Below are 15,753 nucleotides of genomic sequence, written 5' to 3'. Positions count from 1 at the left end.
GAAAAGAATATTGTACATCAAGAAACGCTAAGTGAATACACTGCAAATTTGTTTATTTTGCACCATCTATTTTCCTTCTGCCAACCTCACAGAGGCGCAAAGAGCCACTACTTGATCATGAGCAATCCTTCCTGTCCCGCCCTCCTCTCTGGAAGCTGGCATTTCACCAGTTGAAGGATTTATAAGAATACCTCCAGCATCTTAAGGGCTAAAAACTTGGTTTTTGCACCAAAGCTGAGATTTTCAGGATGCACACAGTTCCTGGTTTTGCATGGCACAATCATGAAATCCACACAGCTAATGGGGAGGGGAGGGGAGAGAGAAGAAGAAGCCCAGTGCACGGCTTAACATTTCAAAGAGCCCTAAAGCTGAAGAAAATGTACACTCCTTCTCTAAACTGCCACCCACCCATATCTGCCAACACTCAAATGGGGGTACAAGGTTGATCTGTTTGGAACTTATTGTCTGGAGCAAGGGGGATGCTGGAGCTAATAAGACTCAGCCTGAGTCTTGGAGCGAGCTCTAGCACGCAGAAGGGGAAGTCCACCAGCTGTGGTTCTACAGGTCTGTAATGGGATTCCAGCGTCAGAACAGATTGCTTTTATACTGCCCCTGTGCTGAGCTAGATTTCCCACTCAGAGGTATACTCCGGAGGAACAGAGCCAAACCGATGCAGGAGCTCACACAGGCTTCACTCTGGATGCGAGCCAGGATGTGCTTGGCAGGAACAAGGAAGTCGAGGGTGTAGCGCAGGGCGTCGTGCTGGTACGTCCGCTCCAGCACCTCGAAGACCTGGCTCAGCAGGGTGGGGGCAGTGGCTTCGAAGGGGGGGTACAAGGCGGCCAGCGTACTCTGCACGCATTCTTCAACCGGCTCAGGTTCCTGCAAACACATCAAAGAGAGAGAGCATAGAGTGGGGGAAAACAGCATCCAACAGTAGCCTCCCCTTCACCTTCCCTTTCTGCCCCAATTCCCAGACCATTAAATACTCCAGGACCAACTCCACCACTGATAAATCCAACCTTCTCAGCACAAACGCAATGTCCTTTGCTATTTTGCATGATACAGGACTTGCTGCACCGCTGCCAAGGGCCCCTTGTACTTGATCTTGTCCATTTTTTAATAAAAACAACAACACATTTTTATTTGCCTTGCTTAGCAAACTCACAGAAGAGATGCAGCCGCCGTGGCTACCTGCAACAGGCATTGGCTCAAGCCTCACTTCAGACCACTGCCCCCTAGCGGCGAACCAATTGGGACAGGGCAGCAAGGGAGCTGCGCACAAAGATTGGCAGCGTGTAAAAAGAACAGGGGGCATGAGGGGGCAGCGGGGAAGAAAGAGTCTGGGAAGGTGCCAAAGTCTGAGAACAGAGCAGCCGAGGTTCCATCTGGAATACATTAGCAGCTGTGAGCTCATTCCTTCCGCAGCTCCACCCAGCAAAGGAAATGAGGGTGGGGGGAGAGAGAGAGAGAGGCTGCGAGGGAAAGGGGCCAGCAGCAAGAGGCAGCCATTGTGCCAGACCTTCCAAATGCACCTAATCACGAGTCGCAAGAGCCCTTTTCGTACCACTTGCAAGCACATTGAATCAGATGCAAACCTAATAACCGGGGTGTGTGTGTTTCTTTTAAATTGCTACGGGTGCCGTGCTTTCCTGCACTGGTTTCAGAATCCAGACCAAACAACGTTGCAAACCTATTTATTTTGCTTTGTTTTCAAAAATCCCCAAAACTGCAGAATCAGGTGGTGGTGGGCTTGATTTACAGGGCACATGCTAGAAGCTACCCTATACCAAGCAAGGCACTGGTCTATCTAGCTGAATATTAACTGCACTGACTGGCAGCGCCCCTCCAGGGGTTTTGACGGGGTGACGCCCAGCTTTACCTAGACAGGCCTGGGACTGAAGCTGAGACCTTTGGTGTGCAAAGCAGATGCTCTTATCACTGAACTGCGACCCTTCCCCTTTGTGCAGTCCTGTACATTTACAGAGGGGTAGTCATGTTAGTGCCTGATCACCTCATCTGTCTCCTGAGAAATCTCTATGTGGGACAAGAAGCTACAGTTAGAACTGGATATGGAACAACTGATTGGTTCAAAATTGGGAAAGGAGTACGACAAGGTTGTATATTGTCTCCCTGCTTATTTAACTTATATGCAGAATTCATCATGCGAAAGGCTGGACTAGATGAATCCCAAGCAGGAATTAAGATTGCCGGAAGAAATATCAACAACCTCAGATATGCAAATGACACAACCTTGATGGCAGAAAGTGAGGAGGAATTAAAGAACCTTTTAATGAGGGTGAAAGAGGAGAGCGCAAAATATGGTCTGAAGCTCAACATCAAAAAAACCAAGATCATGGCCACTGGTCCCATCACCTCCTGGCAAATAGAAGGGGAAGAAATGGAGGCAGTGAGAGATTTTACTTTCTTGGGCTCCTTGATCACTGCAGATGGTGACAGCAGTCACGAAATTAAAAGACGCCTGCTTCTTGGGAGAAAACCAATGACAAACCTAGACAGCATCTTAAAAAGCAGAGACATCACCTTGCCGACAAAGGTCCGTATAGTTAAAGCTATGGTTTTCCCAGTAGTGATGTATGGAAGTGAGAGCTGGACCATAAAGAAGGCTGATCGCCGAAGAATTGATGCTTTTGAATTATGGTGCTGGAGGAGACTCTTGAGAGTCCCATGGACTGCTAGAAGATCAAACCTATCCATTCTTAAGGAAATCAGCCCTGAGTGCTCCCTGGAAGGACAGATCGTGAAGCTGAGGCTCCAATACTTTGGCCACCTCATGAGAAGAGAAGAATCCTTGGAAAAGACCCTGATGTTGGGAAAGATTGAGGGCACTAGGAGAAGGGGACGACAGAGGACAAGATGGTTGGACAGTGTTCTCGAAGCTACGAACATGAGTTTGACCAAACTACGGGAGGCAGTGGAAGACAGGAGTGCCTGGCGTGCTATGGTCCATGGGGTCACGAAGAGTCGGACACGACTAAACGACTAAACAACAACAGTCATGTTAGTCTTCTGCATTAGAAAACAACAGAGCCTTTTGGCACCTAGGTGGCTTAATTTATTATGGTGCAAGGTTTCTTGAAGTGCACCGAAGTCTATGGAAGCTTATGCCATAGAAAAACTTGTTAGTTGTTAAGGTGCTAAACGTTTCTTTCCTGGTTTTTAATCCCTTCCATGTCTATTCAGAAGTGGAATAAAGCATATGCCCAAAAAGAGGGTATTCTGCAATCCAAATCCTTGTACCTAGAGGCAAGCTCCACTGACATAGGGAAACACTTCTGGGTACTGAAATGTGAAAATTCTGGAGGGGCCCATGGAACTATACCATCAATAGAACAAGGGTGGACAAAAATCAATGATTTAAAAATAAAAAAATGGATATACCGTATATATTTTAAATTTAAATTGGATTTTTAAAATAAAATGCTTTGGAGGAAAAATAAGATAGTTTTCTATTTAAGTTACATTATAGTCCAAAGGCCATCAGGAAATAAGGATTTGTTTTAAGTTTTTCATGTGTGTTAAAACTCAGTCTGTGTGTGTGTGTGTGTGTGTGTGTGTGTGTGTGTGTGTGTGTTTAAACACATCAGTTAACAAACATGGATACATATGCTACAATGTTATTGTTTTAGTTAAATAAATTGTTTAAATTGTTATTAAGGAAATGATTATTTTTCTCCTTCCAATAAAGTACAGCAGAAAAGTTGTCCAAACAGTTAACTTACTAAACCGCACAATAATTTCATAATTATCTGTCTATGTATTTCTAATAGTATAACCAAATCAGTAATTTTTGATATAGCTGTAAAAACTACTCTGAAAATTTATTATTCCAAAAAATGAAACCTTCATCTCATTGTAAATATTAAGATTATACCAGCAGAAATGTCTTTCTTTAAAAAGGGGGGGGGGATTAAATCAAGTTTTACTGACTAGTGATTTAAATCAATTTGATTTGATTTATATCAAATCCACCCTGAATTGAACCTTAAAAAAAAAACTTTAGCAGATGGTGACCATTACAACCCTTTAGAATTGACTTATTTGTACCACTAGCTCTTGTATTTATTTCCAAAGGGTAAGTGTGTTACTCTGTCACAGCAAAAACAATTAAGAGTCCTGTAGCACACCCAAAAGCTTATGTCATGAGACATTTGTTAGGGCTGTATCCAATGTGTTAGTCATACTCAAATAGACCCATTGAAATTAATGACCTGAGTCATATTCATTCATTTCAATGAGCCTACTCTAAATAGAACTAGGTTTGGATGCAGCCCTTCATCTTTAAAACGCCACAAGATTTTTGAGACTTTTTGTTCTTTCTATTTCTATGTTTCTTCAAATGGTTTACAGACCACGCAGTTTTCTGCCCAAAACATTTTGCTGCCTGAGGTGAAGGACAAGATGCAGACCCCCCTCCCCTCCTAAAATTCCTTGTACAGAAACTGACTGGACTGGCATATGAATCTTGTTTTCTGCAATGGCAAAAGGACAATGTGCCCGAGGACATCAGGCTCCCTTAGGGAATATGGGGAGCTGTGCATGACACACACAGAGAATTGCCCTCCGCATCTGCTGCAGCAACCTTATTCTCCCTAATGGTAGGGCCGGATCTGCAGGGTGGCTTATAAAAACCTCACGGTGAAAAGCTCAGTGCTCACATACAACTGATGAAGAGGCTGGAGTGCCTTGAAATCTGTTACAACGTTACGTGGATATAGAGCACCTCTGCAACGACAGTGAATCAGGGCTGCAGACAGTTTTAGTTTGCCTTTGTGCAAGCAACCATCTGTTGGGTGTAGCTGTCTACGGGGGCGGGGCAAATATTCATGTGCTTTATTTTACATTTCTAAAAAGGAGAGGGTGTGCTACTGTGCCTAAAAAATCAGTTCTCCTAATCCCAGATATAGAAGAGTCTGCTTAAGATTACACAATGGTAAGGAAAACAGGATTTGGTTCTTTTTCTCCTTCTTTCGGTGCCAGAGCGGTGATGTCACCTGCCAGAGAGGGGCCCAGAGAAGAAGCACTGCGACAGCATCTGCATCTCTCTACCCTCAGATTTCCCGCTTCCCCCCCTCACACACCTTTCTCCCTTGCCCCCCCCCCATCACAGCTGCTGCCTGCTGCATCTCTTCTCTGTTCTCCCCTCTCTTGCTGACTCTTCCACCAGGCAAAGGAAGAAACACTGAATCTTATTTAAGTGGGGCGGGGGGGGGGAGAGAGAGAGACCAGGCTGAAGTATATAGTCCAGCTGGGCACAAGGCAAGAGATGTGTGAATACATCTCCCTGGCTATGTGCTGAGAGTGTTAGTCTTACCTGCCTTTTCACTCTAACCTGCTCTTTCTTTAAGAGCCCCCCTTGTGGAGCTACGACTCTCCCAGAAACACATGTCTTCTGCCAGAACTCCCTATTATTTTTCTTGTGCTTCTTTGTTCTCCTGCCTCTCCCCACACTCTTGCACCTGCTTACCTGCTTGGCAGGATAACTTTAATGGCACCGGAGGGCAAACTTTGAAAACGCACCTAATGTCCCACTGATGGAATACAGTACTCTGCTTTCCTCAACACCACCAGCAATTCTTCCGCCTCATATACACCATATGAAGTGGTATATATGGACAGGGTGCTTTGGAAACAAGATGGGGCAATGTGTAACCTCTTAGTGGTGAGGAACCTCAGGCCTGGGGGCCATTAAGCATCTCTGTCCACCCCTTGGGACTCTCTCTCTCACGGACACTGCTCCACTGCTCTCCTGGAGAGCTTTAGGCCGACTGGACTGTGTCCTTGAACTGCGTTAAGGCCTCTTGCTTGCCTTAGAAACCTCCGAGCCTTGCGTGACTTGAATGTGGCTACTGCACAAAGACAAGATCTGTTGTTTCACTCATGTTCTGCCTCTGGCTACACCCACCACTGGGTTCCCCCAGAAGGTAGCCTGGAAAAGTGCATGGGCTGTGGGCTTTAAAAGGTTCTCCACTCCTGCTTTAAGCCAAACTCAATGGGCACCAAGTCTAGATCCTTCCAGCCATGTGCCAGTACTTGTCATCAATGCAGCAAACTGTGATCCCTGCTGAGGTAGTTGGCAAGGCCTGCTGGAGGAACTTCCATCTGCAAGACTGGATGTCAGAGAAGTGTCATCTGGCTACCCTTATCCTCACACGTTTCATCACCACTTCCACCAAGAGATACTTCAGGAGTTCTCCTTCCATGACACAGCAAGGAAGGCACTGCTGGTCACCACTAGGGCCTGTATGGAAAGTGCCAGAAGGTAACATGCACTGGTGAGAGGAGATTGGGGATTGTGTCAGGATGATGCCCGAGAACCAGAAAGATGTGGTGGCCAACAGAGGCTCCCTGGAAAAAGCCACATCCCACTTCAGAAAGGAGTATATAAACTAATAGTAATAATGCAATCCCATCTTTGTGGTTATCAACAGGTGGAATAGTTTAAGCAAAACATGAATGTCTGCAGGTGGGGTATGCTCATTTTGTTGGAGATAGGCAAAAGGCATCTCCAGGGAGGAATTTGGTCCTCTCTCTTTTCAACCACACAATAATGACCATCAGGGCATCGGGGCCAGCTACCTGGTTGCTAGGGGAACAGTCTACCTGGCCAACTATGCCCTTCACGCTTCCACTTCCATAGGATCATCAGTCCCACTGTAGCCTGCCTTTTCCTTTCCTGGATTGATTGGGATCCCAGTTTCACCTCTGCTGTGTAAGTAACTTGCCAAGTCATCTGTGCCCAAAGAGTCAAAACGAAGAAAGCTTTTAAAAATAATAATTTCCTGGTGATAATACATTTGAATTGATCTCTTAACTTTGAATCAGATCCTTCTGTTTGAAGAGGTGGGTTTGTTATTGTATCATTTGACTGCTCTTGCTTCTGCTCTACTGAGTATAATTAGCCAATCTATGAAATCATTGCGCTTAAATTATATTCTCCATGTGTTTTTCCTCTTTGGCCTAAGTAGTGAGGGATTTGTCTTCTGTTCTTTTGTGAAACACATCCCGCTGCAGATCCATTAACATCTCTACCCCTTTCCATTCAATTTCCGTCCACTCCAGATCCTGCGTACTATTGCTGCCTTCACCCTTTGGGACAATGGTGAGGAACCTCTGGCTCTCCAGTGGTGCCCTGTGCAATGCCAAAATTGGGTGCCGCTTGCCTTCCATTCTACATCACAGCTGTGCCACCCCTGAGGCTCTGCACCCAGTGCGACCAAACCAGTCACGCTCCCCTAAATCCGCCTCTGAAACCAGCATCCCAAATCACCCAGTAAACTCACTGCCCTTGTGTAGTGGTGACTTTCCAACAGAGAACTTTTCCTGCCTACTATTCAATATCATTTAACAGGAGACAGCAGGGATTGAACCGGGAACCTTTTCACTGGTGTGAGGAAGCTCACGGGCAGAATTGTATATTGGTTAGAGTGCTGGAACACAGCCTGGGAGTCCTGGGTTCAAATTCCCACTCAGCCATGAAGCTCACTTGGTGGCCTTGGGCCTCTCACTCTCTCAGCCTAACCTATCTTGGCAGGGTTGTTGTGAGGGGAGAGGAAGAGCAAGGAATGCTACATTGAGCTCTCTGGAAGGCAGGTGGTATATAAATGAAATAAACAAGCAAACAAACCTTCCAGGCACATGTGAGAGGGAGAGGCAAACTTAAGCAGAGAGATACATGTGACTCTTACCTTTGTACAGCAGGTTGCATTCCAGCCACACAGAAGTCAAGAGGTTTCCTTCTAAACACACCCAATGCACATACAAGCCTCCATTCTGGCAAGCAGCAGTTATCACTGCTCAAGGACACATTCCAAGCAGGCCAAAGCACTCAAGAGGGCTAGTGACAAAGAGTCCCAAGGGTGACTCTAAAGAGAACCAGGTGGTGGCATTCATATCCCCAAGCCCAAGGTACTACATCCTTGTTTTACATGCAAAGCAGGTGCTCTACACAACCAGGACCAGCCCAAGCCATTTGGCCACCTGAAGCAAGGCAGGACCACCCCCCACCCCCAGCCGCTGCACCCAACAACACGGGTAACTGCTACTTACTGCAAGCACAGCAGCGAAGGTGTCCCAAGCCTCACGACACTGTGTCAAAACGTCTAGCCAAGGCAGCTGCAGGAAACGAGAGCTCAAGCAGCGGCTGCAAGGGGGCAAACCTATTCTAGCAGCCGGGGATGGGGGTGGCTTAGCAAGGCAGTGGGGGGTGGTATTCATTCCACTGCCCCCTTCAATCTGACACCTGAGACAAGTGACTCAGCGCGTCTCATAATAGGACCGGCCCCAGCCCTCTTCCCACAAGCAAGGCTCAAATTGGCAACCTGGCTACTTTTCAGGGACTAGCCCTTACCAGGCCTTAGTTCAAGTTTTTCGCCGCACAGCACTTTGTAGAATAGTGGAAAGTATGTCTGTTTTACATTCCTCCATCGCACCCCCAGGAGCTTTTTGCCACTTTCTGGAAGAGAGGCAGGAAAGTAGAGACTCGGAGCCAGCCAAGCTTGAGGGAGAAGTTCTACATCCCCGACAGGAAGAGGCAAACCCCCCCCCTTCCCACGCAGACACTGGCAGGAGGCAGGAAGGAGTGTGGGGAGGCCCCTTCTTGGCTCGATGTCCTGGAGGGTGTGCAAGGCAGATGGTTCCAGGGAGAACAGTGGCTGGCAAAAAAACAGAAAGCCGTCCTCCTCCAGAAATATTCCTGGTGGAGTATTTATCTTTTCTCTCTCTTTCTCATAAACGCAAATTGGAGTCTCCGCATCCCCATCCTATGTACTAATGACAAACCCAAACTCCTTCTCAAAGTGTGGATCTTTCTGCAATTAAAAGAAGCACTATCCATGCACAAAGGAGAATTATCAGCAGACTTGGGGCAAGCCCAAGGTTTGCAGAAGTACAAAGGGGGAGAAAACCTTCTGTTTAAAAAATCCTAAGATGGGAGATCCCAAAACCGCTCAACTGAACACTGGGCACGCTCAGTGGGCACAAAATACTGATTGACGGGGTGGGGAAGGGGGAAAATGCGAGGTGAGAATGGAACAGATTTGGCTGGCTAGCTGGAACCCTGAACCAGGTCATTCTACATTGCCGCCTGAGGCAACCCGACTCACTCTATGTAATGGTAGGACTGGCCCTATCAGAGAAAAATATTCAAATCTGAACTCAGCCATGAAGCTCACTGCGACAGTATCTCAGCTTAACAGGCTTGCTTTGTGAATAAAATGGGGAGGACTACATAAACCCACTATAAGCTTCTGGGAGGAGGTGTAAGATTAATGTAATCAATGTATAGCAACCTAGTTAGGATTACTCAGTGGAAAGGGAGCATAGGGAGCTGCCGTACCCTGAACGCAGACGATTGGTCCATCCATCTCAGGGTTGTCTACACTGACTCTCACTGGCACTCCAGGATTTCAGACAGCATTGTCTCCCAGCCCTACCTAGAGATACCAGGAACTGAACCTGGAACCTTTCCCAAGCAAAGCAGATGTTCTGCCACTATGCTACAGCCCTTCCGACAAGGAAATACATTCTGCACTAGGTCATCATCAGATTTAGCATTCATATGTAGTGTTTTTAGCAGACTCCAGGTGCTTCATATACTCAACATCACCAATCCTTAGGAAAAACTCGGCGAGTTATTATCCCCATTTACAGGTGAGGCCAAGAGAGAGCAGCTTACCTAAAATCACCTACAGAATTCTAGACTGGAACTGAGGAGTTCTTAGTGCACAACACCGTCTCTTAGACACTATGCAACATTTCACAGGAGCTGAACCCTGGTCAGATTATGCCCTGCTTTGGGGCAAGTTCACACATGCATGCATGCACACACACAGCACTCAGTAATTGCATAAATGCTGTCTTAGCGTTGGTGGAAAAGCCATCGTCTCACATCAAACACCAGAGGCAGATCTCCGTCTTTCATCTAATTCTACCTCAAACAGTGGTGGTTTTCAACGGGTCAAAGTAAACTTTCAAGGATTGCTCAAAGGGGTTCACTGCTCAGTGTGTGAACTGCCTCCATTTCTAAAAGTGACCAAGTCTTCTCTCTTACTAGCGTTAGGTACGGCCAGCCCTACCATTAGGCAGAGTGAGGCAGCCCTCTCAGGCAGTTGATTTTGGGTGTCATGGAAGGTCAGCAAATTGCTACTTATCTAATCTATTATTACAGTGTGAGGGAATAGCAGCAGAGAGGTGCTCATGGAATTTTCGGCCTCGGGTGCTAAAATAACTTGGCTGGCTTTAGGTACTCAGCACCTGGGGGGACTGCTCCGCCTCAGGTAGCAGAATGTCTTGGGACGGCCTGCCCAGCGATATACTGTGTAAGCCAGGAACTCGGTACATATATACAGTGGTACCTCGGTTTAAGTACACAATTGGTTCTGGAAGTCTGTACTTAACCTGAAGCGAACTTTCCCATTGAAAGTAATGGAAAGTGGATTAATCCGTTCCAGACGGTCCACGGAGTACTCAAACCAAAGCGTACTTAAACCATGGTATGACTATAATTCTGCAGCAATTTTTATGGTCAGGGAAGTTATAGAAAGTTTAAAGTAGTGGTTCCGTGTATGACTAAGATGTAACAGGCTGTTCTTTATCTCTTTAGGTCCAGAGGAGCCAATATAATGCTCTTCAGATATTGTTGGGCTCCAGCTCCCATCAGGCTCAGCCAGCATGGCCAACAGCCAAGGATGATGGGAATTGCAGTTCAGCATCATCTCTGGAAAGCTCCATGTTGGCACCCCCTGCATTAAGAAAATTAAATGCCAGACTTAAATTCAGCTTCTTCCTAGCTGAGGACTGGGCTTTTGTATGGCATTTAAAATAGAGAATGTAGGAAAATGTTTAAACTCATTACTTATCATCGTTGTCCTTACTTATGCGGCAGACATTAGTGCATCTATTCTTTCCAAGCAAGTATACTTATTTTTTAAAGTCACTTTTATGACAGATATTATTATTAGCAATATTTATGATATGATTTTATATACTGACTATCTAATTTCTTGTCTCTTTAATTTTTTGTGTGTAAATATTACCATTGCAGAGCTGTTCCTGTGTTTAGTGGTTATGCCACAACCCCAGAGTCGTTCGCGACTGGACTTAATTGTCAGGAGTCCCTTCACCTTTACCTTTTTACTGAAGAGTGAAGAATGTCTTAGATTGAAATACATGAAGAACTGGTAACTTTCCATTAAAAAGCACAGTTGATCCCACTTTTTGAATGTGCGGAGGGAGGGGGGGAATCACATCATTCAGAAAACGTCACCTTGATCTCAGAAATTGCTGCTGGGCACCACTGATTGCCATGATTATGTTTCTGCAGACATTTGTGTACCAGGGGAATGGTTTCCATGGAGAAAATAAGAAGCTGAAAAAATTACCTACGAACCACCCTGCTGAATAAGTGCAGTGCCTTTCCCTATCGGAGGAGACTTCACAATCCATTCTAGCCCTCACACACCTGGGATTACAGGAGCCTGCCTTATGCCAAGCCAGCTCATTTGCCCATCTAGCCCAGAGATATTTGAGCAGCTTTCCAGGGTTTCAGCAGAAGGCCGGCTCTACCATGAGTCAGGGTGGAGGCAACTGATCTTGGTTGCCACGAAAGAGCAGAAAACTCTTATTTATTTTATATTGCTTATTTATTACTTACTCCCCGGGGTCCTATGCACCCTGGCTTGTGGGAGGGGCTTTTTCTACCTGTTCTGCCTCAGGTAGAAAAATGCTCTGGGTTGTGGCAAACATTCTTCCCATCACCTGCTATCCACCTATTCACAGAAGTATTTCTACACTGCCCTTTCACAGGAGATCAGGAGGATGGTGTACAACATTATAATAATTTTTAAAACAAACCAACCAACACTGTAAGTGCTACAGAACAATAATGAAAATGACCAACTGCTCAAGAAAATGTTAAACAATTTGCATAGGCCTATCAGCTGCCTGGTTCTGTTTATCTGAAGATGCCACAGATTGAACTTGGGGCTTCCTCTTTGCGAAGCATGTGTTGTACGGTCCCACCTGACACAGAGGGGGCTCCCAGTTTACGCTTCCAGGATTAAAGCTCTGGTGCCTTTTGTTTTTAGCACTGAGCACTGAGAGGAGGCGCATGAAGCACACCGCTCAGTATCCTGACTGGTACTCCCCTGGACCACACAGCCATTATGGGGGCTATGGGACAGACCCTCTGCCACACTGTCAACTTGCAAAAGCAAAAAAAAAAAAAGGAGTGCAAGGCCCTCCAAAGTCAAATTACACATAAACATGTGAAATAAAAGCTTCTTCTCAAGATAAGCAGTTCTGGGAAAGGGAGATAATAAGGAGGGAAGGGGTTGTTTGGTGGTTTCCCCATCTGCCATTTTTCAGTGGCGGTTACCTCTGCCCAAGCCAGTGTCCTATTCCTTCCTTGCTCCACAGGTTTCCAAATGTGTTCCACCTATTTAAACCCACACCTAGCACCTGAGGAGGACGGAAGAGTAGTGACTAGTGTGTGTTTGTGTTTTGGGTTGGGGGGAAGAGAGTTGCAATGGGGAAATGGTAAGCAAGGTTATAATGCAGCAAACAAATGCCTAAAATAATGTTTTATATATATATATATATCCAGCCGTTTTTCCTTTGAAGAACCAGCTATTGGTTTTGTGGCATGCATTTGCAGATCATGTGCAGTTTGACACTCACAATTCTTTGCATGCGTGTGCACACCAAAGATTACTCTTTTTCAATGGAACCAGGAACCAGGCCAACCTTTTCTGGGGTTTCTTTGGATCTATAAATGGCAGCCATGCAACAAGATACTAAAATGTGTTCCCCTTTGCTGAACTCCCACACAGATCGTAGGACTTTGTTTAAATCCGGAAGAAAAGGTATCTTGCCACCACCTCCAGCTTGGAGCAACCAACCTGAGCGCAGCTAGAATAAATGCCTGGTCCACACACGCAATGAGATCAGGTGTCTCCTTCAGAGCCAACTTTTAGCTAGCTATCCTGCTCTTAATCCCCGCTCCAAAAAGTAAGGTTCCCCACCACCACCCAATAATATACTCCATCAATGCCTTTTTTGTCCAAAAACATTTGAGAGTGTTGTTAATGAGGGAGGGTGGGAGGATGGAAGATAGGCTAGAAAGCAGAATGAAGACACACAATTCTAAACCAAAAGGAGTGTTCTGGTTAGTGCAGATTCTAGTTCGAATTGCAGATGCAGGAAACTCTCTGTTTGAGCATCCCTTGGAAAGAGAGACTCCTGCCAGGTGCTGAAAACCACACTCTTGTACTGCACGGCCAGAAATCAGAAACCACCACCACCACCACCACTACCACAGTACCGGGGTTCCCGAGCCAGAATCACAAATTTTAGGCTGTGATCCCTCACATCAGCAGGCATGAAGCATTCAGGAGGGGAGGCGCGGTTAAGGAAGATGCACACCATCTCTTTTAACTACTCCGTCTCCGAATTAAAGAGCAGATTTAGAAGTCCTGCGTGCGCACAGCGAGGTTGGTCAGTAGTACTTACTCCTGAGTAAACACGGTTGCGATTCGGCTGCAAGCCCCAGTTACACCCCTGACAGTAACTATTGCCTCGCCCCCGCCTGCCCCCCCCCCAGTGCTGTGGGCTCCCTTCAGCGGCGAGCCACCCTGATCCCCATCACCCTCGCCCCCTCCAGTATCGCAATGCCCTCTCTGATGCCCGGCACCTCATTCCCGCTGTTGGTGCCCTTCCTTCAAGGGAGGGGGCGGTCAGGTTAGAATACCTCTCCCGACGTGGCCCACCTCCCCACTGCCCTTAGCAACCCACCCACCTACCCCCGGAGGCCGCGTTACCTGCCCAGCCTGGACTCCCACCCGCCGCCCCCAGCAGAGCACACAGCGGCTCACCATGGCGCAGACAGGCGGGCTCACCGACGGGACGGGCTCGCCTGATCTATTGCTGAGGCGGCTGCTTCTGCCGCTGCCGCTGCCGCTGCCGCCGCCGCCTCCGAACTCCGCGCTGCGCCCCCGCCCCCCGCCTTGGCCGGCTCTAGCCCAGCCTGGAGCCGCCACCCCCTGGCAGAAATCCCGGCCCCCGACGCCACGGCTGCCTGCAGCTGCAGTCCCCGCCGGAGCCCGGCCAAGGGCACGTGGAGGCGCGACTGCGGCAGCGCCGAGAGAGCGGGGAGGGGAAGGGGAGGGGAGGCAGGCAGGCAGGCGAGGGGAGGGGAGGGGAAGGGAGGGAGGGACGGAGGGGGACCATGCTCGGCCGACGCCTCCGCTCTCCGCCTACGAGTGCCCTTGAGAGCCGAGCCACAAGTTCCCCCAGCCGGATGATCGCGCCTCGACTTGCAGCTCGAGGCCGCTCAGTCCCTCGCGCCCGCTTTGCAGCGGCGGGGCTCGACCGACGTTGTCGGAACGTCTGCGAATCAAGAGGCGAGGCTGCTTCTGAGCGTGTGCAGAGCGCACTTGTTTTAACGCAGAGGAGGAGAAGGCTCATTAGACCACGAGGCTGCCCGGTAAAAGCGCTCGCACTCCCCGGGCAGATTTGGCTTTTAAGCCAAGGCTTTTCTAAACACACACACACACGCTCCTCTGGGGAAAAATGATTTAAGCAAATGATGCAGAAACAGTTTGAGAAATGCGAGCTCGCAGGGTAGTGCTTGGACCACAGCGGAGATAGAGGGAACCTTAGCTTATGTGCTGTTGTCCCCCACGTAGCTACTGTTTTTAGAAGGCTGGGCGGGATCATGATTTGTGGAAAATTGGGAGAAGTTACATGGACCTTATGGATTTCATTAAGAGCCTTCTCTCTCTCTCTCCCCAATTCAGGAACTGCTTGTTTGGCTTAACTTAAACCAGATGCTTGGGCATAAACAAGGGCGGGGAACCTGTGGCCCTCCAGATGTTGCTGGAGTCCAATTCCCATCAGCCCAAGCCGGCATGGCCAGTGACCCGGGTTACAGTCCAAGAGTTTCACTGCCCCTTGCCTTGGGACAACAGAAATGCCAGAGTCTAAGCAGGTTGCTATAGAAGAGAATGGCTATTGATCCCATGCACGGTGCCACAGCCAGCAAGCACACTTCAGGGCTTCAAGAGGTGCAATTCCCAGGCAGAGTTTAGCCCCAGCACCTCCCCGGTTCAGAAATGAGACATTGCCTTTGGGCTATGAGCCGCAAACCACAAACGCAGAATCATTTCGATGGAAGCCTACAGACATGAGGATGGGTTCTTATGTACCCAACAACATAACATTAATTAATCCAGGAAAACTTGTCGTTGTTGTTGTTTAGTCGTTTAGTCGTGTCCGACTCTTTGTGGTCAGACTCATGTTCGTAGCTTCGAGAACACTGTCCAACCATCTCGTCCTCGGTTGTCCCCTTCTCCTTGTGCCCTCAGTCTTTCCCAACATCAGGGTCTTTTCCAGGGAGTCTTCTCTTCTCATGAGGTGGCCAAATTATTGGAGCCTCAGCTTCAGGATCTGTCCTTCCAGTGAGCACTCAGGGCTGATTTCCTTAAGAATGGATAGGTTTAGGTTTGATCTTCGGTCTATGGGTCTCTCAAGAGTCTCCTCCAGCACCATAATTCAAAAGCATCAATTCTTCAGCGATCAGCCTTCTTTATGGTCCAGCTCCCACTTCCATACACCACTACTGGGAAAACCATAGCTTTAACTATACGGACCTTTGTTGACAAGGTGATGTCTCTACCATCTACTAGTTCCAAAATTCTCTCTCTCACCAGTAACATCTAAAAACCCTGCTGGATC

At 47.6% G+C, this 15,753-nt stretch overlaps 1 protein-coding gene and 1 pseudogene across 4 annotated transcripts in view; one reads left to right on the top strand and one right to left on the bottom strand.

Annotated features, from left to right (window-relative positions):
• Positions 1-10,501, bottom strand: part of ARHGEF40 (Rho guanine nucleotide exchange factor 40) — a 37,064-nt gene extending 26,563 nt beyond the window's left edge. For 3 of the 4 annotated variants that reach the window (XR_015946628.1, XM_088655658.1, XM_088655657.1), the window contains exons 1-2: positions 1,169-2,206; positions 685-882 (exon numbers count right to left, since the gene is read on the bottom strand). Coding sequence is in view for 3 of the 4 variants with exons in the window: in XM_088655658.1 (XP_088511784.1) it covers positions 685-882; positions 1,169-1,582 (612 nt within the window). In the remaining variant the exon portion in view is untranslated. Of the gene's footprint in view, positions 1-684; positions 883-1,168; positions 2,207-8,070 lie in introns of those variants that run through there. The other variant, XM_035135309.3, reaches the window with a different exon arrangement.
• On the top strand, positions 5,666-6,661 carry LOC148683931 (galactoside alpha-(1,2)-fucosyltransferase 2-like; annotated as a pseudogene).
• Positions 10,502-15,753: the final 5,252 nt, after the last annotated feature.

The sequence above is a fragment of the Zootoca vivipara genome, chromosome 12 (genome assembly GCF_965207765.1).
Source record: "Zootoca vivipara chromosome 12, rZooViv2.hap1.1, whole genome shotgun sequence".
Taxonomy (NCBI): domain Eukaryota; kingdom Metazoa; phylum Chordata; class Lepidosauria; order Squamata; family Lacertidae; genus Zootoca; species Zootoca vivipara.
This window is presented reverse-complemented; position numbering and strand designations above follow the sequence as displayed.